The sequence below is a fragment of the Amphiura filiformis genome, chromosome 9 (genome assembly GCF_039555335.1).
Source record: "Amphiura filiformis chromosome 9, Afil_fr2py, whole genome shotgun sequence".
In the NCBI taxonomy this organism is placed as follows: Eukaryota; Metazoa; Echinodermata; class Ophiuroidea; order Amphilepidida; family Amphiuridae; genus Amphiura; species Amphiura filiformis.
Window position 1 is genome coordinate 55,788,109 of NC_092636.1, and position 24,921 is coordinate 55,813,029.

The 24,921-nt window shown below is 34.8% G+C and overlaps 1 protein-coding gene across 1 annotated transcript in view; it reads left to right on the top strand.

The window, feature by feature from the left end:
• The first annotated feature begins 34 nt into the window (after nucleotides 1-34).
• LOC140161195 (prokineticin receptor 2-like) overlaps nucleotides 35-24,921 on the top strand; it is an 86,580-nt gene continuing 61,693 nt past the window's right edge. The window contains 2 exon segments of the mRNA XM_072184644.1: nucleotides 35-962; nucleotides 965-1,016. Coding sequence (XP_072040745.1) covers nucleotides 611-962; nucleotides 965-1,016 — 404 coding nt within the window. The 5' untranslated portion in view covers nucleotides 35-610.

A 24,921-nucleotide genomic window follows, 5' to 3' on the forward strand; every position in this document is an offset into this window, starting at 1 on the left:
ACGCAATATAATGGCATGCCCGTGGGATCCTAAACAGCAGCGAGATGTAACGCCAGCCACGTTTGAAAGTGTATAATAAAAATCTGAGCAGGTTTTTCAGGTATCAGTTCAAGTAGACTGAACCTGGATGATGACTTAGCTCACGTTTTTTGTGTTCGAAACTCTCTAAAGACACGTTTGTATACAATTCACTGAGTGAGATAATTGCTTAGTGTTGGCGCGTGGGCTTTGCCACGGCTGTTTACTGAAATATCTTCGATACATTGGTAATCATAGTGATAAATCTAACAGTAATTGCAATACCGTTGTAGACAAACTTCTCCGGCTCAGTCGGCTTAAGTGACTAGTACGGTGTCGTTCTTGATACCAATAAAGCATTAAGAAGAGATTATAAACGCAGTAAATCAGACTCTCCATCAGAGTATCATCATCGAATTCGACGAAATACGGCGAATCACCAACCTCGATTTTAAGAGCACTATGTAAGATGACACTGTTGTCAAATATTCAAATATCGGATTATAATCGCCTGGTATTATCAGAAGTTTGATCCCAAGACAACCGAATTGAGCACATTGGTATTTTATCAGTCTTGGGATACACCTTCAAGATGGCTTCATATCCTTATTATGATTATGATATTAACCAGAGCAGCTACTTTTGGAATGGATCTGCGATGCCACCTGGATGCGAAAGCTTGGACCCTGTTCATCCTATCGTCAAAGTATTTCTTACCATCTGCTTTACCCTCATGATCATATTCTGTGGACTTGGTAACTGTATATTGACTTTCATCATCTTCACACAGAAAAGACTGCGAAGTGTAACTAATCTGCTTATCGCTAATTTAGCCGTATCAGACTCACTGGTGGCTATGTTATGCGCTCCTTTTACACTTCATTATTACCTACACAATAACTGGGTGTTTGGAGAGATTATGTGTCCATTCGTTGGTTCCGTCAAAATATTTCACTCTTTGTGTCTGTTAACACACTGCTGGTCATCGCGGTGGATAGGTGAGTTGTTTATCTTTTTGTTCTTCTGCGAAAAAAAAGAAACTTTCATATATTTGTTAAAAATATACACACAGCAAAGATTCAAACTGTCCTTTTTCACCAAAGCTATAGCTGAAGGCCCTCTATCAGAATCTTGGTACTTGATAGATTATCTTTGCATTAACTGGTATATAGGAGGGACTGTGGTACTGTGGTAACTTATGCTATTTTTCTAGATTCCAGAGGGTAGTTACACTACTATTCGCTACTTGCACGGTTCCGCCATTATGCACTATGTGCGGGGAGAGCCTCGAACTGGCAGCATACATGAAAGGAAGAATTATGTAACCTTACACAGAACGTTATGACTAGTTCAATTCCCATTCATGTATGCTGCCAGTTCGAGGCTCTCCCGCACATAGTGCATAATGGCGGAACCGTGCAAGTAGCGAATAGGCTAACTTATTTTGTCTAAAACCTACAATATTACGTTCAGTTTCCGTTGTCAGATTTCCTATTGTTTCCCATATTTGAATTGTCCCATTGTTAAAAAGTGTGAAACCTTCTTTTGTAAAAGAGACAGGCCAGCCTAGACGGACTCGTTTTCGTTCGTTGGAGGTAATTTTTGTTGGTTGTTTAAATGTGATGCACCCGAGTACAAAAACGAAATCAACACGTAGTTCAATTGAGATTCATTCTATGAGGCTGACGTACTAAAAACATAAAAACGAGCGCGTGTATATAGTACAGCTATAAGATGCTGAATGATAATTAACTTTAGTGGTTATATTCTGATGGTAGTGAAAAAGTTATAACATCGATTGTATATAACGAGTGAAAGGTGATTTAAAACCTGTGATTTGTTTTTGTTTATATTGTTTGGATCTGTTCCGGGATCTGTTGGCGTTTCAGCTACACAGGCTATTTGCGCCTTATTCTATTCCAGTATATAATTGTAGCGTCAATTATATTCATTATGGAAATTGGTCCGAAACAATCATGGAAGAAAGTCTAGTTTTAGAAGCAGGATGAAACCGGAGAACCCGGAGAAAACCTGCTGTAGCGAGTATAGACTGGAAAATTCTATGCAGTGTTTTCAGTCCTATACTGTGTTTCTACAAGAGAACAGGAACTGAAACAGCTCTATTTGTTTGCAACGGAAAATTAATCCTTGGTCCAATAGTTTTTGAGTCTGATTTAATGTGCACCCCCCAAGACGTGTGCAATAGGCTCTGTTCGAAATAAATGATATTGAAGTATTTTTGACTAATGCAATTATAAAATTAAAATGGTTATATTGACAATGATTCTTCCGAAGAGATATTTGTGCAATGTGGAATCATAATAACTGCGTAGTCTTCTATCTCCAGCTTACTGTTCAGATAATGCAATCAGATAGAATTACATTGGACGTAAAATAATCATTGTACGTTTTCCCTATACCATATTCTTTCAAAATAACATTACTAGTTGTACCAATCACACAATCTAGTATTGCAATCGTATAACATTAGTTTAAAAGTATCCAAGTACATTTATAATACCAGAAAGGTTCCTGGTAGTGTGTTAATCAAAAATAACGAAAGGTCAGTTTCAAGTACCCCCAAACAACAATACACGTATATCTGACACTAATGCAATATTTCCATAAAAACCGGCTAGGCTATAATGAATACTCTTGACAGTGTTAGTTTGTGCTTTTAGGATACCCTTTAAAACTCACAAAGTTGTCTCTATTTTCTACTATTCTTTAATATTGACAATGAGTCACTCATTCACGGGCCCATTCATGTAGCCTCATTTCAAATCTACACTCCCTGTGTGGAAGATTAAGGTTATTCCATAGAGGATGTATGGATTTCAACGGGATTAGCTCAATGGAAATGGACACAATGCAGATACTTTATGAAAAGAATGCTACGAAGCTTATCAAGTGAATGCACCTTAACTTACTTTTGATCACAGTACACGTTCATAAAACGAGGTAATCTATAAATCTACCTGGTATTGTTAACCAACTCTAAATGCCTTTTTGCTTAAGCACTTATTATATTCGACGGAACATATAGGTCGATTATACGCTTGAACATAAAGTACGCAACAGATTTACTAATGTGGGCCACTTTCTACATAACTGATATAATTATTATATTTTATCATATAAATTTAAATTTGCCGCGCTATTTCTGTTACCATTTATAATGATCATGTAGAATTCTTAGAATCATGAATAATATTTTATGACGCGCAAAAATGCTACGGACACACGTTTATATAGATACCTTTAATGTCAATTTTACTTTCAAATACTTGTATGTTAAACATATTAATAGATTTGGGGCACCTAAGTTCCTGTTATGTGAGCTGTAAGAAGTGATCACACTTTGAAAGGAAGCTACTTTTCAGTTCTCTCATGGGCAGGGACCAGCGGCAGAGGTTCAGGAGGATTAGTGACTTATTTAAAGTCATAATGTACGATCTTATAATATGAATTTGGTTAATTTTTTTCAAACCTGATTTTTTGGCATATTTGTAATGTTTACACATGTCACAACTTGCACCTAAATGGAATCAGCCAAATTTGTTGTGTTTGTAGGTAAACAGAGCAAAGTTCGACATAAAGTCATAATTCAAGAAATTATGACTTTATGTCCGCCCATAGAACTGCGTGTTAAACGGCCAAAATAACTTGCAGTGTTTCTTTCATTACCTCGTTATGTCAGCTCAAAATGGACAGAAACCATTCCCGATCATTATTACTAGTATTATTTCAGCATTTTGAGTATATAATGACAAATTTAAAATTTGAAGGAAATCGTACATTAAGCCTTTAATATCTAATTGTTATGCTGTCGTGTTCTTTCTAATGAGGTATGCTCTCTCCTCACATTACATGTCATGTATGGCTAAGCGTGAAACGAATGCGCTCTTTTCAGTCTTTGCATTACCGGGAATTCCTGCCACCGTCTATGTTTTTCTTGCTTTTAAAATTCAGTACGCGGCACCCATTTTCTTTTAATATATACTTGTAATGGAAATAATGGAAATAATCAAAAATACAAATGATTTATAAAACACAAACATACGAAGACTAGAATAAAGGAATGAAATTCTATTATACTCCGAATTACAATTTACATAAGGTAATCTACCCTTATCGGGAATCCAAACCAACTGCGAATGATTATTAACTACTCACACTAAGGCCTATGTGACAGAAATTCAGAGAAATGTATCTATAGGTCGATGTAACCTTTTAAACATATTTATAAATGTGAGCGTCTATTTACTTTTCAACGAACCGTAAGATGTGACACTGTAGGCTGTGTTATCTTTATAGTTGATATAGCAGTGTGTCTGATTGCGCTAGCTATACCAGACATTAGACACTAGAGCAGATTTTAAAATTGCACATCACGGTTACTGTATCTAGGATAGAATCACAAGCTAATCATTAGCTGATGGAAGTAAGTGTAAGCATGGACGTACTAACTTATTTTAATACGTCCATCAATGTTATTCAATAGATATATGATTTTTATTAGTGTATAGATGACAGTAAAACGGTCATCGATTCCCATTCGTTATTCAGAATTGGCGTTATTCTGAAAGGTCGATATTCCGATCACGCGAATATCCTATATCGTAAGGCTCGTTATTCTAAAAGATCGTTATTCCCAACATTTGTGTCATTTGGAAGACCCTTACGGTTGTTTCGGAATAATGAACCTTCGGAATAAAGGTCCTTATTTTTCTTTTATAATAACGACCTTTCGGAATAACGATTCTTCGGAATAACAACCCCTAGGAACAAAAACCCTTTGGAATAACGACCCTTAGCCGTGAGGCACCAGAACAAATTGCGTTCAAGCATAAACGGGTGGTGGTGTAAACTATAGATATTTGTAAGCCATTGAAAGTAAATATATTGTGATTTCTTAGTGACGTGTAATGCTATTAAAGTCAATATGATTTGTGACATTAATGTTGTTTCTTGTCTAGCACACATAACAGATTCGGTGAGAGCGTTCACGTCTCAATGAAGCAAATCTCATTGCTATTCAATATTCAAGAATAATGATGAAAGCAAATGTTCAAATGTTTTGACGGCTAGATAATTATAGGATAATACATGCGTATCAATTGTTGGGAGTGAAATTGTACAAAATAATGCACGCGTACTGAGATGTTGATGCGTCTAATGCACGAGCCCCGAAGGGGGAGTGCATTAGACGCATCAACATCTCAGTATAAGTGCATTATTTTGTACAATTTCTCGAGAAACAAGTGATTCGCATTTATTAACAATAAAATAAAATAAATTTCATACACAATTGTCACTAAAAAGTAAAATGAACGAGTCCGAAAGCACTGCGCGCCCGTGCAATTGTACAACATCTATGCACGGCTAGTAATTTACTAACGGAGGCTCTGATTGGTTCTCACTATCTAGGAGTGTATGAATAATGAAAATCGTAATAGTATGTATGCAAATATGAACATGCTCATCCAACTTTTAAAAAAAATCACCTCAGGTTATCTACATTCTAACACTTTCGAGTTATAAAATGAATATAGTCTATTAATATGTGACACTTAATAGAATCTATTAGTATTGGACTATAGGTCACTATTACAAGGGACAATTAATAGAATATAAGTAATTATGACCCGGAACCCTGTTCAAAAATTAATACAGTAGTTAAATGGACGCCCACAGCTAGGCCAGATTCGAACGATTTGAATACTATGTCTAGGACAGAATCCCAAGAAAATCATTAGCAGATGAAATTAACTGATTGTATGGTTTCTTAATTACAGGGTCTATTTCTGAAAAGTTGATCAAATATATTTTGGTGTGTAAAGAAACCTTTAATTGTTAGCTTTATAAACCAAAACAATTATTTCAATCGGCTCACAACTTTTGAAGATATGCCCTTTTAAAGACAAGTACCCGTTTTTCACTCTGTCCACGAATAGCAAACAGAGTGGTTGGGATGGGTAATGCTGTGGAGTAGTCTGCAAGATCACCAGACCTCACACCACTTGATTTCTTCATTTGTGGCAAAATTCAAGATCTTTGCAAACGTATTACTGCTATATTTGCCTAACTATCCGGCGCACACGGTTGGTACGATTGATGCAATGAGGACTAGGGCTGAAACCTGTATTCGTCAAGGAGGCAACCAGGTATAGGGCAGAGCAGCACAGTAAACTCACTTCAAAAGAACCAAAGACAAACTAAACAGCCCTTTTCAGGGCAAATGACTTATGTTGTCAATACAAAGAAAGCAAGAAACAATAAAGTAAGAAAGTAAGAAACATAATAAAACAAAAAGGCATAAAATAACCGAGAAAAACATAAGTAATTGCAAGTATAGCAAAAGAAGTCCCATCCCACATCAATTTCGCCCAAATTAATGACACTTAACAAAATCCATAACCCATAAGCCCACCGGTAAAGCCCATTCCTAAAACTTAAAAGAAAGTTGTTATTTTATAAAGTTATCATCGAGGAATGTTTTATATTCATGCATGGTATATGCACTTTTCAATCTTTGAAGTAGCCAAACCTCCTCCGTGGACAGAGTGAAAAACGGATACATTTCATTAAAAGGGCATATCTTCAAAAGTTATGAGCCGATTGAAATAATTGTTGCGATTTATTAAAGCTAACGGGTAAAGGCTTCTTTACATACCAACATATACTTGATCAACTTTTCTGAAATAGGATAAAAAGAGGGGGCAATGAGGGGCCTCCTTTTTTGGGACACCCTGTAGATTCAATGTTATGCAATAGATATGAATTTTACCATAGTAACGTTGTCCGCCAATATCATAGGCGTAGATCCCCAATATTTTGCCAAGGGGATGGTCCATACAATCAACCCCTCAATGTTGACACCTGTATGTGGGTTACTGACCAAATTAACATCATATTTGGCAATTTTAGCCCCCAAAGTGCCAACTGTTCGCGCTTCGCGCGCATATATTCCACTTCTGCACCATATTTCATCATTTTAGCTTCAATATAGCACACATTTTCGCGCGCATTTGTACCATAAACTTATTTGGTCGCCAAAAGGTGCTGGATTCACTATACTACAAGAATTTGTTTCCAACCCCACCCCCCCCCCGCCATGTCAAAAAGAAATCTACACCACTGTCCGCCATCATGCACCAGAACAAATTACGTGCGAGCGTTGACGTATTAGTGAATTAGTTGTGTCTAAACTACCTCCAAGATATTTATAAGAAAATAAGTGTATTATGATTTCTTAGTGGTATGTAATGCTATATAGTCAATATGATTTGTGACATTAATGTTGTTCCTTGTCTACCCCACATAACAGCTGGGATGAGAGCGTTTACAATTCAATGAAATAAGGCTCATTACTATTCAATTTCAAGAATAATGATGTACGCAATAATTGAAATGTTGTGACTGTTACTAGTTAGATAAATAAAATATAATGATATACGCGTTGCTATCCAAGGAGAACCGGGAAGACAAGTTATTAACTTCTTATAGAGCTTATTCAATTATAATAATGATCGCATGATACTTTAATTACTTTTACCACAAACACAATAAGAACTATTAAATTGTTAATTTTCCATTTGTATGGACTCGTAGGCTAATGGTACTTGGTTATGAGGTCCTATTCGCTACTTGCACGGTTCCGCCATTATGCACTATGTGCGGGGAGAGCCTCGAACTGGCAGCATACATGAATGGGAATTGAACTAGTCATAACGTTCTGTGTAAGGTTACATAATTCTTCCTTTCATGTATGCTGCCAGTTCGAGGCTCTCCCGCACATAGTGCATAATGGCGGAACCGTGCAAGTAGCGAATAGAGGCCGTCAGCCTTTCGCCATCTTGTGGGTACAAATGTTCTGTGTGTTCATGCGTCGGACTCTACGCGCTGGGCGCAGCTTGGCACGCAGCTGTTATCACGCAACAACGCGGTGATTTTGCTGTTCACGCATGGAGATCGAACGACCATCGCAGCGTGTACCCACAAGATGGCGGCATATGACGTCACGCTGACGGTCTCTATTAGCCGTCTAGTGGTGCCAAATTCTTTGACTATTGACTGACTATTGTTTTTATGACTTATAAACTCCTTAGCAAAAGTTTGGAAAGTTTTTTCAAACATCTATATCTCAGATTATTTGAAACATGTTCATGTCGTATTGTATATTAATGGACAGCTAATTTATTCCCCTTCACAATGACACCACATTTGAAACAATTACCTTTTTCGCGGCTGAATACACGTTTTGTGAATGTAGTGGGTCTCAAACAGAATGTGAGAAATTGATCATTATTCTGTGTCCCAAATTGCGATGATATGGGATTGCAGCTTGTTGCGCAGAATAATGGTCAATTTGATACATTCTGTTTGAGTCCCCACTACATTCACAAGATGTGTACTCAGCCGTGAAAAAGGTGATTGTTTCAAAATTGATGGCATTGTAAAGGGGAATAAATGAGCTGTCCATTGATATGGAACACGATATGAACATGTCACAAATAATCTTGAGATATAGATGCTTGATAAAACTTTCCAAACTTTTGTTGAGAAGTTTATAATATCAATACTTAAGCATAGCTGTATGTTACGATGCCAACTACTCCATTCTCGACTTTGATTACGAGTCGGCATAAATTAATCACTTGAATGATTTGATGAAGGTACCATGTTGTACTATCTAATGTACCATGATGTACTATCTAATGAGGATACTACTTATAACTTGACATTTGCCCTAGATACATACCAGTGTATAAAACATCATTACATAAAAGGTCTCTTACAAAATTCAAGATCTTTAATGTTCATTTCTTATTTATAGGAAGAGATCCTTTCTTTGTGGTTTTACATTATATCCTTTCTATTATTTACTAAAACTGAGTTTAAACTAAGATGTTAAACTCAGTCGCTAAAGGATAAGCATTATATTCGACCAATCAATTGCTAAAACAGCAAGAAACGCTGTACCTTATTAGCCAACATTCAATCCTCATCGCTCCGCAACCAATTATAAAAATTCAACTTACGAGTATTTAACACGATGTTAGGGACGCACTATTCGATTCGGGGGGCATGGGAGTTTGGGTCAGGTGGATTTTCTTTCGCCGCGTTCGGCGGAATTTGTTATTTTTTTTGCTATCTTTGGCAGGAAATGTTTTTTTTTCGCGAATCTTTTAAAAAATTTTAATGTATTCCTTTATACAGATTTGGGTGGGGCAATTGTTTTCTTTTACTAATCAGGGAGGCAATTTTTTTTCATCTCACTAGTGGGCAATTTTTTGTTTGCTCACTATAGTGGGCGAAGTTTCTTTTTTTCAAAAAACTCCCATGCCACCACCTGGAAATCTAATGGTGCGGCCCTTATGTAAGGAGAAACTTAGACTAGTTATTAACTTATATTCAATGATATAAAAACAAGATAACGTATTATATGTTTTCATCTAATGAATACATTAATTTTTCATAGTAGAGAATATTAATGGTATAATAATTATTGAGCCGTGAAAGTAATTAAATCTTGTATTCAATTACGCTTTGCTCTGACGACTCTAAACATTACACGATTATGCACGAAAGTATGAAGAGGTTTATTGTATGATTATAGTTATCGAATTTCATTTGAGGAAGACGTCTTAGATACGCGGCCGTTAATTGCACAATGTCTTTTAATATCTGCAAAGATTTGATCATGTTCTGAGTAGTTTTGCTATTGAATATCATGCATAATTCCATGTTACACTCTTTACTTTAAGCATCCGACGCCGGTTTCTTTTCAAGTGTTCTAGCCTAATATTCATGGCTTACACCGAATCCCATAAGAAACCACATGCTTATGGTTAGACTAGAAACATGAATTCAGGAAACACAAATCTGATCCTATTAGAGCCTTTTTAAAGAGCATTTGTGCAAGCATTTTGTAAATCAGTATAAAGATAACGTCACATCCCATTGTCGCTACTGCGCATTACAACTCTCACCGACCTATGATTTGGTTCACTTCAAGTTCAGTAGTGACGAACGTACGAATTTCGCTGGCCGCAGTATCGAATCACGCGCGTAAAGTTAATAACACAGAGCGTACATGCACCCATACAAGGGCGATTTGTCGGCACACTTGCGGCGCAACCGCGAAAAAGCATTGACGTCGCTACCGAACTTGAAGCGAACCAATGTATAGTCCGCCCATAGTCCGACGTTAAAGCCGGTGAAACTAGTTTTATTACTAATAACCGTCTTAAGGTTAGCAAGGTAGTGAGCTTGGCAAAAATTGCATTGATCATTTCATAGCGAGTGTGTAGAAGAATTCAAATATCACAGATATACTTTTGTAGGTCCTACGGTTCTTGAGTTATGTTGAAAAGATGGCTGAAACAACAACACTTTTGTAAAACGCACATAACTCATTATCAAAACAATAAATTAACCAAGTGTTTGAGGTATATATATGATTTGTAGAATGATCTTTTGAAAAACATCAAAGTGTTTAAAGTGATAATTATGGGATTTGTATTTCGACATATATATTGAGGCATGCTTCAAATAGGTTGAAAACTTTTTTGTCAGCATTTTGCTAATTTAATTATGTTAATGGTGGAAGCTGTGCTTTAAATTTGTCAAAAGATTTAGAGGATATTTTCCTTCATTTTCAAACCGTATTTGGAATATTCAATACGCACTCTGACACCTCGGATATTCAGGATTTGAAAAGATGACATATTTAGGTTACATCAGATAAATATAAAATGATTACAGCCGGACAAAATATTTGTTATCGAATGAAAACGTTATGCATATGCGTAGGTGAAGCTAGAGCAGATTATGTTAAGTCCCAAATGTGTTTACTACTAGCAATTAGGTAAATTGATCAAAAACGGGATATAATATAAGATGGAAAACTATTCAGTAACGATGCTCTGACACACGGACATGGAAAGTGTAATAAAGTAATCTAAGATGGGATATTATGATAACATGTAAAGAACGCAGTAATATGGATTTCACAAAAGTGATATCAATTGCATATCAATATATTTTAGTAGTTGAATATGTATAGAATCACATGAACGCAAGTTTGACACTTTGGTATTTCTTAGTATCAATCATACAATGTCATGTGTTATTTGCATAGAAGAATTAGTTCGATTTAAATCCAATTATAATTATTATGAAACACACTATCGTATGTTTAATATACGTAGAGTATTAGATTTAATTGTTTTATTGAAATTGTTAAGTACTAAATTAGTATAAGTATTAATTAATAAGCGCTAATCTTAGATGATTGAGAAAAAGGTCTGAGCCAAGATATATTGCATCATTATTTTTTGCAGACCAAATCATCTCGGGATCATTATTTTAATGATCATGTAACTTCATATCAAAATATCAAATTGCCTGGTATGGGGCACATGAGCAACTAATTTTAATTAGTTGTTCATATGACACTCGATGTTATATGATATCCTATTATAAAAGTCATGCTTTGAGACAACTAAACACAGAGTTAATAAACAAACGAGTCAATAGAGTTATAAAAAGTGTAAGCACTACTGATTTAATTTTCTCTTTTTTTAAAATCGTTTTCGTCATTGTTGTTGATCTGCTGATATGTTAAAAAACCCGGTAGACAGCTTTTTAGTTGCTTTCAATCAAATATTGATATAAAAGTAGCTGTAGTACCCACAGATCAGAAGTTACAAAATAGAAGATTTGTATGTCGACTTTCGACGACCATTCTTAATTACCACAAAGTGTTCTTAATATATTGAGCGGGATATTTGTAACATTTTGAGGTTACAGATAATGATTTTGAGGTAGGCTTAAACTAGGCTGAAAGGATTTTATTTTGTCATTTTGGTTGTTAAATGTGTCAAAGAGACGTAATTTAGAAGATATGTTTCCTTATTTGCAAACCTTATTAGTAATATGTAATACGCACTTGGAGATTCAATGTTTGAATAGATGACATTTTGAGGTTACAGATAATGATAAAAATATAACGGAGACAATATCATATTTGACATCCTATGACGTCATTCTGTCAATCATATGACGTCATCAGTGAGGAATATCCGATTGTAGACAAGATATTATCACAGCATCACCATCTGCTGAAGACGCTAGTCGGACTAGTGAAACCGTTCCAGGTGAGCGAAAAATAGTGTAGTGTTGAAGTTAAAACTTTAATTCATATTTGACATTGTTTGAAAACTTAGTGCATCTACATGTGTGAAGTGAAGCTTGAACCTATTATGGAAAATCACATGTGTTTAATACTGGCAATTAGTTAAATTGATCAATAACAATAGATCAAAAATAGAGTATAAGCTAAAAACAATTCAGTAACGATGCTCTGACATAAAGACATAAAAGACGGTTAATAACCCAGCAAACACAAAAACGTTTTAAAAACGTTTTAAATAAGTTATATTTTGGCTTTTGGTTTAGGTAAAAACGTTTTAATAACATTAAAATGTCGGGTTATATAAAGGTCATGATAACGTTTTAAAACGTTATGTATGAAAACACACTACAACAATATTTTTTAATGTTTTCAAAAAATGTTATTGTAAACTATTTTGCAAACATTTTTGCCAAATATTTTGTCAATACTTAAATAACATTATGTTAAAATATTTGAACCCAGCAAACACAAAATGTTCTTAAAATGTTTTTTACAAAACCTTTTATAACATTTAAATGTCAGGTTGTATAAAGGTCATGAAAACGTTTTTAAAACGTTATTGCAAATATTTTGGGCAAACATTTTTCGCAAAATATGTTTTCAACCTCAAAATAACATTCTGTTTAGAATGTTTTGTATCAACTGTTCAAGAATGTTTTTGGAATGTTATTAAAACGTTTTTATACCCTTTATATAACCCGACATTTAAACGATTTCTGTAAAACATTTTTGTTTACTGAGCAGTAGATTATCAAAAATGTTTTTAAGGTTATGAAAACGTTTTATACTCTTAATATACCCTTTATATAACCCGACATTTAAACGTTTTCTGACAACCTTTTATAACCTTTTACGAATTATGTCGAAAACGTTTTGTGTTTGCTGGGAAAGTATTCTAATATGCCTGGGATAAATCTTTTGTGCACACGGACCAAAGGGATCAAGGGATGTTAGGAAGTTAGTTTTACTTGGAGGCAAAATTGAAGCGAAATTGGAATACTCAAGGTTAGTGTCCTTTATGCAACTATCTCGCACGGGTATGACGGGAATGGTTCACACACGCCCATCACTTAAGCGTTACTAGGAAACCTTGAAGAAACATTATTCTAAGAACAGCTTCTTGTTTCCCGATGCCCATCTAAAGACCTCCTTTGAACATGTATTAAGAAGAAAAAGGATGAAGGGATGTCAGGAAGTATGGTTCGCACACGCCCATTACTCTTAAAAGACCATATCGGGAGAGAAAATACAGTCATAAGCTTATTATTGCAGTGATTCCAAAGAACTTCCCCTTTTGGAAAATAATATAGACATCTAACTCTACTGAATTCAAAAACAGCCCTTTCAACCGCGGTCATCACCCCGAGCATAACTCAGTTAAATAGACCCACAGTATAATTTAAATTTAGCACCCTTTGAATGGAAGATATTTGATAGTTTCAGTAGAGATATTATTTTAGATATGCGCAATTATGATGATCATATTAAATGTGCATATTCTACATCTCACATCTCAATTCCCAGTTCTTTACTGGTGAAACATAGTCAATGAACAGTTTTAGAAATGACTATGTGGCTAAATGTAAAAAAAACCTTCCCCCGCGTAATTTAATCATTTTGAATCTTATGATCAATAAAGAAACACGTGATGAAATTCAACAGAATTAGTGGAACTCATATTTAAAGGACCATTCAGTGATTTGCTCATCCGGGCGATCGTAAAAATCATCAAAATTTAGATTTTGGTACCTTTGTCATTGTCATAGATGTGCTAACATAGCCTGCGAGTGGTTCAGCCGAAAGCCATGTATTTAAGACAAAATAAGACATTTTACACGAATCTGTAATTTAGAGACTGACAGTATCTAAATTAGCTACATGTATTTGAATGGGGCTTCAACTTCATCAGTACTGCTGTTTTCTTCGTTGTTTGCCAAATTTGGCATTTCAAAAATACCAAATGACAATTTGAATGACTTATCCTTCACTTTTAAGCAATTTATAAACAATTTTAATTTTTTTACTCTTGCGCTGGGATCACTGAATGGGTCTTTAAAGGCCCATTCAGAGATTTGCTCATTCGGAAAATCGTAAATATCATTGGTTAAACCGAAACGGCGTATAAATAAATACAAAATACGACGTGAAGCTGTAATATCTTACTTAAGTACATCATACTGTAAGTTAGTGTGTCTAATGTGCTCTCAAGTCCCGCAAAAATACTGCGCAAAGGTGGGTGACAGAGCCCTTAATAATGTTGCTATGATTATTTAATTCCTGTCGGAAATGAAAGAGACACCGACCGTTACAACAAATTTGATCACAATCCTTACAATTGAAAGATATTATGTCCAATCTCCAGACAAATCTTGAAGATGAAAACTCCCGCGTTACACAGACTTCGATTTTTAAGAAAGAAAATTGATTAATATCTTATTCCAGTATCACTTGGAATTGACCTCATCGGTTTCAAACATATAATACAGAATGATTGACATAGAGAGTGAGTGAATGAGAGAAAGATCATGCCTTTGTTTTTCTTAATATACAAACAATCTGGCAGAAGCTTGTCTATTTTAAATAATGAAAGTTCAAAACGGTATTTCTAGATAAAGTCTCAAAAAAAAAAGAAGTAAAAGCCCTGCGACAGTAACATACTTTCTGTAAAATAATTTTGTTTTAAATCTCGCAATTAGGTAAATTGATCAAACGGGATATAGTATATAAAAGTGGAAAACAATTCAGTAACGATGCTATGACATATAGACATGGAAAGTATAATAAAGTAATCTAAGATGCCTGGGATATTATAATAATATTTAAAGTGGAGAACGCAATAATATGGAGTTCACAGAAGTGATATCAATTACTCTTCTACATAGCTGAATATGATGAACGTAAATTTGACATAATGGTATTTCTTAGCATCAATCATACAATGTGTGCGTTATTTGCATAGAAGAATTAGTTCAATTTAAATCAAATTATTATTATTATGAAACACATTAGCGTATAAACTTAAGGGGGTACTACACCCCTGCCCAATTTTGTGCCTATTTTTGCATTTTTCTCAAAAATTATAGCGCATTGGTGACAAGTAAGATATGTATAGGGGCAAGAACTACAACTACTGCACTGGAAATTTTATTTCAGCACAGACAACAGTTGTGGAGTTACATTCAAAAATGAGGGAAAACCAATATTTGATCAATAAATCAATAACTACTTGCCTTAAGTTGCTGAATTTTCAGTGCAGTAGTTGTAGTCCTTGCCCCTATAATATACAAATCTTACTTACCACCAATGTGCTACAATCGCTGAGAAAAATGCAAAAATAGGCACAAAATTGGCCAGGGGTGTAGTACCCCCTTAAGAGTATTGGATTTAATTGTTTAAAAGTACTAAATTGATATATTAATAACCATCTTTAAAAACGAAATTCAAGTTGAGATCACCCAAGATTGCGCTAATCTTAGAAGACTGAGAAAAAGTTCTAAGCCAAGATACATTGCATCATTATTTTTGCAGACCAAATCATCTCGGGATCATTATTTTAATTTTCACGTAACTTCATATCAAAATATCAAATTGCCTGGTATGGGGCACATGAGCAACTAATTTTAATTAGTTGTTCATATGACACTCGATGTTATATGATATCCTATTATAAAAGTCATGCTTTGAGACAACTAAGCACAGAGTTAATAAACAAACGAGTCAATAGAGTTATAAAAAGTGTAAGCACTACGGATATTGCCTCAAGATATTATACAATTTTCAAAAATGAATCTTTTATCTCATATTGTGAAACTTAATTAAATATCTCTATATTGAGAGTTGATATTATCCGTATTATCACTTAAGGTTACGCTATAGGTTGATTCCCCAAGCATTCCAATTGAAAACTATGATGATATTTTGACGTGATGAAGAAAATTGAGCTGTTTCGATAGAAAATATGATTTAGAGCTATGACAATTTTGTAGTATAAAAAATCTGTTTTCTTTCTTTTTATCGTTTTCATAACAACACCAGTAGACAGCTTTTTATTTGCTTTCAATCAAATATTGTACGTAAAAATAGCGTATGTTCCCACGGAAAAAAACTTACAAGATAGAAAATTTGCATGTCGACTACTATTCTATTCTTAATTACCGCAAAGTGTTCCTAAAAATATTGAGGCAGGCTTAAACTATGTTGAAAGTATTTTATTTTGTCATTACTATGCTGAAGTAATGCTAGATTTGGTGCTTTAAACTTATCCATTGAGACGTAATTTAGAAGAATTATTTCCTTATTTTCAAACCTTATTAGGAATATGTAATACGCACTTTGAGATTCAATATTTGAATAGATGACATTTTGAGGCTACAGATAATTATAAAAATATGATGGCCACTTGATATTGTTTGAGAACTTAATGTAGTGAAGCTGGAACCGATTATGGAAAGTCCCATATGTGTTTACTACTAGCAATTAGTTAAATTGATCAATAACAATAGATCAAAAATAGAATATAAGCCAAAAACAATTTAGTAACGATGCTCTGACACACAGACATATAATGGAACGGGTAATAAAGTAATCTAATATGCCTGGGATATTACAATAACAAGTAACAAGTAAAACTAAAGCAAGACTATAGAATTCACAGAAGTGATATCACTTACGCTTCTAGTTGAAATATGTATATTTTTGGTATTTCTTAAGTACCATTCACACGATGACTTGTGTTATTGCATGGACGAATTGGCTCGATTTAATCCAAATTACAATTATTATGAAACACACAATCGTATCATAATACGAGTGTATAATCACACGTAGTGATAAAATAAAGAGTACACACTATCGTATGTTTACTCAACTCAGAGCCATGGCTTTAATTATTTATTTATTAAAGCGTATTTGTCTGCCAATTGTTCTATTTTGTCGAGTAACAATAAATGAAAAGCCAATTTGAATTCAATTTCAACGTATTTTAGCATAATCATCCGGGTAATCATCATGGCCATCGCGAAGGCTTTTTTGACTAAGTGCGTTTACTTCAATCTGTTTTCAGCATCGTATCTATTTCTTATCTTCCCAGGCTTCCTCCAATACTTGGTTGCCATTCTGTGAGTCTCTTGGGGACATATGTTGCCTTGAGTTCTTGTTAAACGTCCTACTTTTCTATTGTTAATTTCTTTGTGTAATAGAAAATACTACAATTAGTCAAATATATTTCTGTATGGAATGAATACTACATCCAGTAACGTTGAAAATAGTCTCACGTTTTTTTAATAATATTCATATACATATTATAGAAACCTGGCTTCTCCGTATAATTTGGATATTTAACTTGATATTGACTGGATGATCCTCTATCAATCATTGCCGTTGGTGGTGTCCTTGGTCATGTTTGTTTACCTAGGCAGTAGAAAATTAAATAGAGTATATTTTACCGTTTCTTTTAAGTGTAGTGTAGGGTTGCCTCTATCTTCATGCAACTTGCTTCTCTCACTATTTTTACAAATTTTGAATTGTATTTCAAAAGTCATAGCAAGTTTAGTGAGAGCAAGGAAAAACAAAGGAGTGGTATTTTATGGCACGAGGGCTGTATTCAATTAGGTTAAAGCGCTATAAAAATAGTTGAATGTGCCAATGCAATAATGTCCTTAAAACAGTTCCTAATATATCTTGATCCCTGTGCATCTTGCCACATAGGCAAGGGAAGCTTTTGGATGAACATCAGGAATTCGAAACCAATTTGTAAGGACCCAATCTTGAAAGTCGAATAATATAGTCTTCAAGAGACCGAGGAGCCGATAAAAACACTTAATTGATCGAAAAAAACCCGATGATTGAATAATCTCACGAAACCTGCGTGGCTACCAAAACAAATCAGACAAAACTGAAAATTAGAGAAACGCTACTAGGAAACCTTCAAGACAAAATTATTCGACTATGAACAGCTTCTTTGATGCCCATCAAAGGCCTCCTTGAACATATATTTGAAGAAGCAAAGGGATCAAGGGATGTTAGGAAGTTAGTTTTACTTGGAGGCAAAATTGAAGCGAAGTTGGAATACTCAAGGTTAGTGTCCTTCATGCAACTATCTCGCACGGGTATGACAGGAATGGTTCACACACGCCCATCCCTTAGCGTTACTTGGAAACCTTGAAGAAACAACATTCGACTAAGAACAGCTTCTTGTTTGGAATTCCCGATGCTCATCCAAAGACCACCTTGAACATGTATTATTAAGCTGAATCAAAGGGATCAAGGGATGTCATGAAGTTCGTTTTACTTGGATGCAAAATTGAAGCGAAGTTGGAATACTCAAGGATATTGTCCTTCATGCAAATATTTCGCACGGGAATGGTTCGCACACGCCCATTACTTAAGACCATATCGGGAGAAGAAATACAGTCATAAGCTTATTATTGCAGTGATTCCAATGAACTGCCCCATTCGGGTAATAATATAGACATCTAACTGTATTGAATTCAAAAAATCTCTTTCAACCGCGGTCATCACCCCGAGCATAAAAGTCGTATTACTTGCTCAGTTAAATAGACCCGCAGTATAATTTAAATTTAGCACCCTGATGAATGAGAGATATTTCATTAGTTTCAGTACTAATATTATTTTAGATATGCGCAATTATAATGATCGTATCAAATGTGCATATTTCACATCTCACATCTCAATTTCGTGTTCTTTACGGGTAAAATATACTCAATCAAAACGTTTAGAACTACGTGCCTAAATGTAAGAAAACTTCAATCGCGTAATTTAATCATTTTGAATCTTATGACAATAAAGAAACACGCGATGAAATTTAACACAATTAGTGGAACCAATATTTGACGACCCATTCAGCGATCTGCTCATTCGGAAAATCGTAAATATCATCAAATTTCTGCTCTCTTTTTTGGCACCCTTGTTTGCCGCACAGATGTGCTAACGTATGCTGCTAGTGTTAGTGGTTAGGCTGACAACCGTGTATAAATAAATAAATAAATACCAAATAAGGTATTTTACGTAAAACTGTATTATCTCTACTTAAAGCCTTAATGTACGATTTCCGGCAAATTTTAATTTTGTTATTCTCTATTCAAAATCTTGAAATAATATTAGTAATAACTACCGGGAAGGGTTGCTATCCATTTAAAGTTGAAATAACATGGTAAAGTAAAAGAAACCCCACTTGTTATTTTGGCCATTTAACATGCAGTTTTATGGGAGGACATATTATCATAATTTTTAAATTATGATAATATGTCAAACTTTGCTCTGTTGACTTACAAAGACAACAAATTTGGCCGATTCCATTTAGGTGCAAGTTGGTACATGTGTAAACATTACAAATATGCAAAAAAGTCAGGTTTGAAAATAATTAACCAATTTCATATTATAAGATCGTACATTATGGCTTTAAGTACAAATATTGTGACTTAAGATCTGTCACCTCATTTATATTTTGATTTTTGTCCATAGAAAAGTGATTTTAGTTTTGAGCGCAAACTGCGTGATGCGTGACTGACTCGAGATCAAAAGGAGTTTTCAATTCACATCGTGCATCATTACCTGCATAATTTGACCTGAAACATATACATTGACCCTTGGTCACGTAGAAAGTTTTTCTTGTCGATTGGTGGCGCACTGTAAAGTAGTCTCAATTTTCGAAAGTCGAACCATACAAAACCTTTCTAATACGCATAAGCGTCATTTGTTTACTATTTTTGTCGACGTATCCTGCTGAAAATAGACGTATCCTTTATTATTACCTACGCTAATAATTATTGTATGTTCTCGCGGAATCTCGCCTTTAAAATATCTATATTTAAGAAGAGATTATCGTAGTGAGACAAACAAACATAACCTTCACACTTCATATGTTGAGACAATTTAGTTTCAATATTGTCCTGTCGAAAATGTAGACACCGTTATACAACACATTTGATTACAATCCTTACAATGTCCAACTTCCAGACATATTTGAATATGAAAACTCCCGCGTTACACGGATATCGATCTTTCAGAAAGAAAATTTATTGATAGCTGATTATGAAAACAGTGATATCTTCCATCTATTACTTGGAATTGACCTCAAGGGCTTAGAAACACATTATACAGAGAGATGTAGAGTGAGTAAAAAAGGAGAGAATGAGCTGTTGTTCTTAATAGCATACATGATACCAAAAAATCTGACAGAAGTTTGTCTGTCATAAATCATAAAAGTTCAAAACTTGTTAAGTGTGCTGAGGCTTGTGGATCAACGTCTAGGCGTTGTGCCTGTGCGTAGCGCACTATAAATCACTGCGCTTTTTTTAAACGGTATTTTGTAGATAACCACGAAACTCGTTTTTTACGTAATCTGTTTATAGAAAATCACCATTAAAATCCTTTTTCAAGGCAATTTTGTTTTAAATCTGGGTAATTCAACGGAAAAAATCCAAGAATTTTGGAAAATGTTGTGGTTACGTAGATTTCTGTATTTCATATAATTTAAAATAAATTATTTGCTTATTGACGTCTGTCTTGCTGAAAATAATCTAGACCACCGGGAATAAATACTCCAGAATCTAGAGCTTTTTATGGATGGTTATATCATATCCAGTAGTAAAAGATAATTTAACACGTGTTTTTAATGATGTTTCTCTAATAATCTAACAGTATTATCAGACTGGAGCTACCGTTAACCCATAACACTATTTCATACCGCGTATAATTATGTAATTCCTTATTGGGAATATTGTCACCACTCCTCCAGATCTAATAGCTGCTACACCTAGGTTTTATTATTATTGACCCAGTGGGCACACAGGTCAGTTTCTGACGTTGTATCAACGTTGATACAACGTCGAAATCCTAACCTGTGCCCACTGGGTGAGGTATATGACTCGGAGAATAGCAGGTAGGGCAACTACTTGATTATACTTCTACATGTTCATACTACATAATCTTAGAAAATTAGAATTGGTCGCTTTTTTTAAATCACATTTTTGTTACTAAAATGGGGGTTATAGCGCCCTCAACGGGCACTCTCTCCATAAGGCTAGATGTAAAGACCAGTTATAAAAAAAAAAAAAACGGCCCTAAAATAAAAACTCACCATTCATTTTTCCTCAAATTGTGCATATGATGTAGATTTAACATCTGGAATGTAATGCAAGTGGTGTCGTTGCTGCTCTTCTAAATTCATATTTTAAATGTCCGCCCCACACTAGGGTGGGTAGTTTTGTCCGATATTACTATAACTATCCCATTCAATGATAAGTCAGGGCGCAAATTTGAGTAAAACAACATTTTGAAAGTATTTGAAGACGGAAAAAAATATTCAACGACGGAAACGTTTACAATATAATCACAAAGTTGAACAAAATAGACAATTTTGCTGCACAGCAATCTCATGTTGTTCCGCCTTTGCATAAAATGTATAGGAAGACCACTCGCTATGTAGAAGGTCACTTCGAGACTTACTGTCTATAAGCTGTTATGGCAGCGCAGAGGTGGTCACGTGCGTATTTATAAAACTATACTGATTATATAACATCTTTGACCAATTCGCTATAGCAGTAGTGATGTAACAGGATTAATTACCATAGCGATAGGTGAAAACAACATTTGAATGTATTGCCCTGCACTAGACGTATGCTGTAACTCTACATATCATCAAAGAATAGGCATAAGTCCATGTACGTTTCACTTGCAACTGCACGATAGGTGTCTTTGAAAAGAGCGGTATTGTATTCAATCTATGATTGCACACATACACAGATATGACAGGTGATGAATGCAGCCTACTTGTAGTACAGGGCAATACATTCAAAAATTGTTTTCACCTATCGATGTTTCTACGGCGAATACGTAGTAATCTCTACAGACTACAAAGGCCAATGAGCTGTGGTAAGGGCTACAAGTCTGATGAAATTGATAGATTACCATTGAAACGTCACTGTAAACGTGAGTAACGTTTCCATCTTGTACTACTGAATAAAGAGCCTTCCAAATTATGTATCAAGAACAATCCAGGTGAACTTAGGTACAGAATTACTTCTTTTATTTTCTTTTTGTACTTAGACTCAATGCATTAAAAGGTTAGTTTTAATTGTTTATTTCTTTGTTTATTTTACATGCTTGTCCCGAAGGAGAATCGGGTAAGAGGCCTATTACTGTTGGCTTGGTCAAGAGAAACAATGAGGAAATAGCTCTTGTTTCACTTGAACCGCTAGGATCTGCGGCTTTTAGTATTGCGTCATTGTTTTCACCTTCGTATTATATTTTTGTTCCTTTCTGCAAGCTATTTCATGTTGTGAGACCGTCTGTTTAATAATTTTACTTCAAGGTTTTATAGCGTAGCTTTAACGGCAATATAACATTGTAGCAGGTGCTTTCTTTATTTTTCTAAAATGCTTGAGCTGCGTCACATAGAGTAAGATGGATATTTTGAAAATTAAATTTCTCAATGTTATTCTTATCAATTATATTTCTGTATTCAGCGTTAAGTAAGTAACAAAATATGTTGATGGATCTGAAGTTTCTTCCTTGTACAAATTTGTCTTTTTACTGCAATCTGTGAGTATTTCTTCTATGATATGTAACTGTAAACCTACATTGTACATGCTTGATATCGCATTTTTACAACTTTTTGTTATTGCTTTTAATTCATCCTCCTGGGTCTTACATCAGTGCCATTTGTCAGGCAACGTAGATTGGCTAAACGCATGTAGCTACGCAGTGTTTAAGTGTTCTAATGTGTTTCAATTTCATAATAATTGTCTCGGCGTCATTTAATTTGCATATCTGTATAATTAATGAGCTATTATATATACATAAATGGTAATGCTAATTAGGTACACAAAATAGAGCGGCTAACATAAATCATGAGGATCACTTAACAGAGCTTTAATCCAATACGATATGCTGTGAAATAAAAATGCTAAGAACATTTATACATTTTTAAGCTAAGTTTTAGCTAAAAATTGATATTTAAAATTAACTTCTTATGAAAACCGAAACCGTATTGTCCGGTGTGCTTCATACAAAAAGCATATATTGATCAGTGTACTCTGCCCTACTCAATTAATCTGTTTAAAATACGCTTAGAGCATTTTCGAAATACCTATCTATCCACCAGGTGATCCACCTTATGTAAGAAAGGTCTTTAAAAGGCATCTTAAAAGATGCCTTTTAAAGACCTGAAGTGACGCCCCTTTATTGCTTTATTTTGTATGCGTTGGACTTTCTTGAGTTGAGCTTCGGTGATTCCAGCAAGCAGCGAGTTTCCATAGTGATACTGTTATATTCTACATTGCAATTCTATGAAGGACCCTGTTATACCTACATCATGCCTATAATTCTGTATGGATGTGACTCTCAATTGGTTATCTAAACCAAATTACCGATTCACTTCTTTGACAGCTTAATTGCCAATTGCCTACTCATAATAACATTAAACGCGTAGAGTACCAAAACCCGACAGTGAGATCTAGCAAAGGCCCCTGACCAAGACCATCCAAGAAAATCAAATAAGATGCACTGGCCACATACATACTACGTCTCCCTAAGAATAAACCACTTAAGCTATGCCTTATATCAACCCACCCCGCAGGGCTATCGTAACAGCGATCGGCAACGTATTGTACACGCAGAGTACAATATAGTAAAGCTTATCTTTGAGGATGTCTCGCTTTCACCTCAAGAGATCGGAGATGGCTTAAGGTAGAGCTCCCTTAAGTAAACTTGCGTCCGACTCTCCGAAGCCGACCGATAGATTGAACAACGACGTACATTTATTTTCATTTAATCTGTACCTCTTGTATACCCTTTTAGCACAACCATCAACATTTAGAAGTTGTTTTATTTTGACATTTTCTGTACCTTAATTCCTTCCCCACATGCACCTAAAAACCGGTTTTGTGGTAACTTTATCCTATATTACGCTCAGACGGTTATTTATTTACTACAAGTGTTTTACTTACTATAATCTGTTTAGAATCTTAACAATAAGTAATCTAAAACTGATGTTATTATTAGTGTAGGAAGCAACAATGCCGTTTAAAGCCAAGTGCTACAGGCATTGAAATTTATGTCCTGTTTTCAGTATTTTGACAATCTATATAGTATGGCTAAACACCACAATGCGCAAGGTATCTAGAAGAATAGTAGCATCAATCAATAGGCATTAATTTGTCTACTTTATGTTTAATTGCATTAGACACACGTCTTCCACGGTTTCGGATTAGCTTCGAGAAGGGTTATCAAAATAACGTTGAGGGTTTGGCTGTTTTTTTTTTTTTATACACTCTCTATTTAAATAGGGCATAAGAATCTTTTAAAGCTGTTCAAATAACCCAGAGGGACTCAATCGGAGTTGTTTGCAGTTTGTTGTGTTGAATCATGACGTTGTAATCGTGAATAAACCATGATGATCTAACGTTGATGCGAGGCGTTACACACCGACATCGCCCGGTTAATAATTACATTATACAGCAGAGACACTGAAATGAATACCCGGGATCGATACACGTGAATGTGCTATTCACGATTTGATATTCAGACGATAAATCTTTGGATACCGGGATAGAAAATTATGAATATCTCCCGTAATTTATTTAGTCTAAAGAAGCCAGATTTTGTTCCTTGCACTTGCACTTGAATATATGATTAATTGACGAGCATTGTAGTTTTTTTTTTGTTTCTTGTTTGTTTGT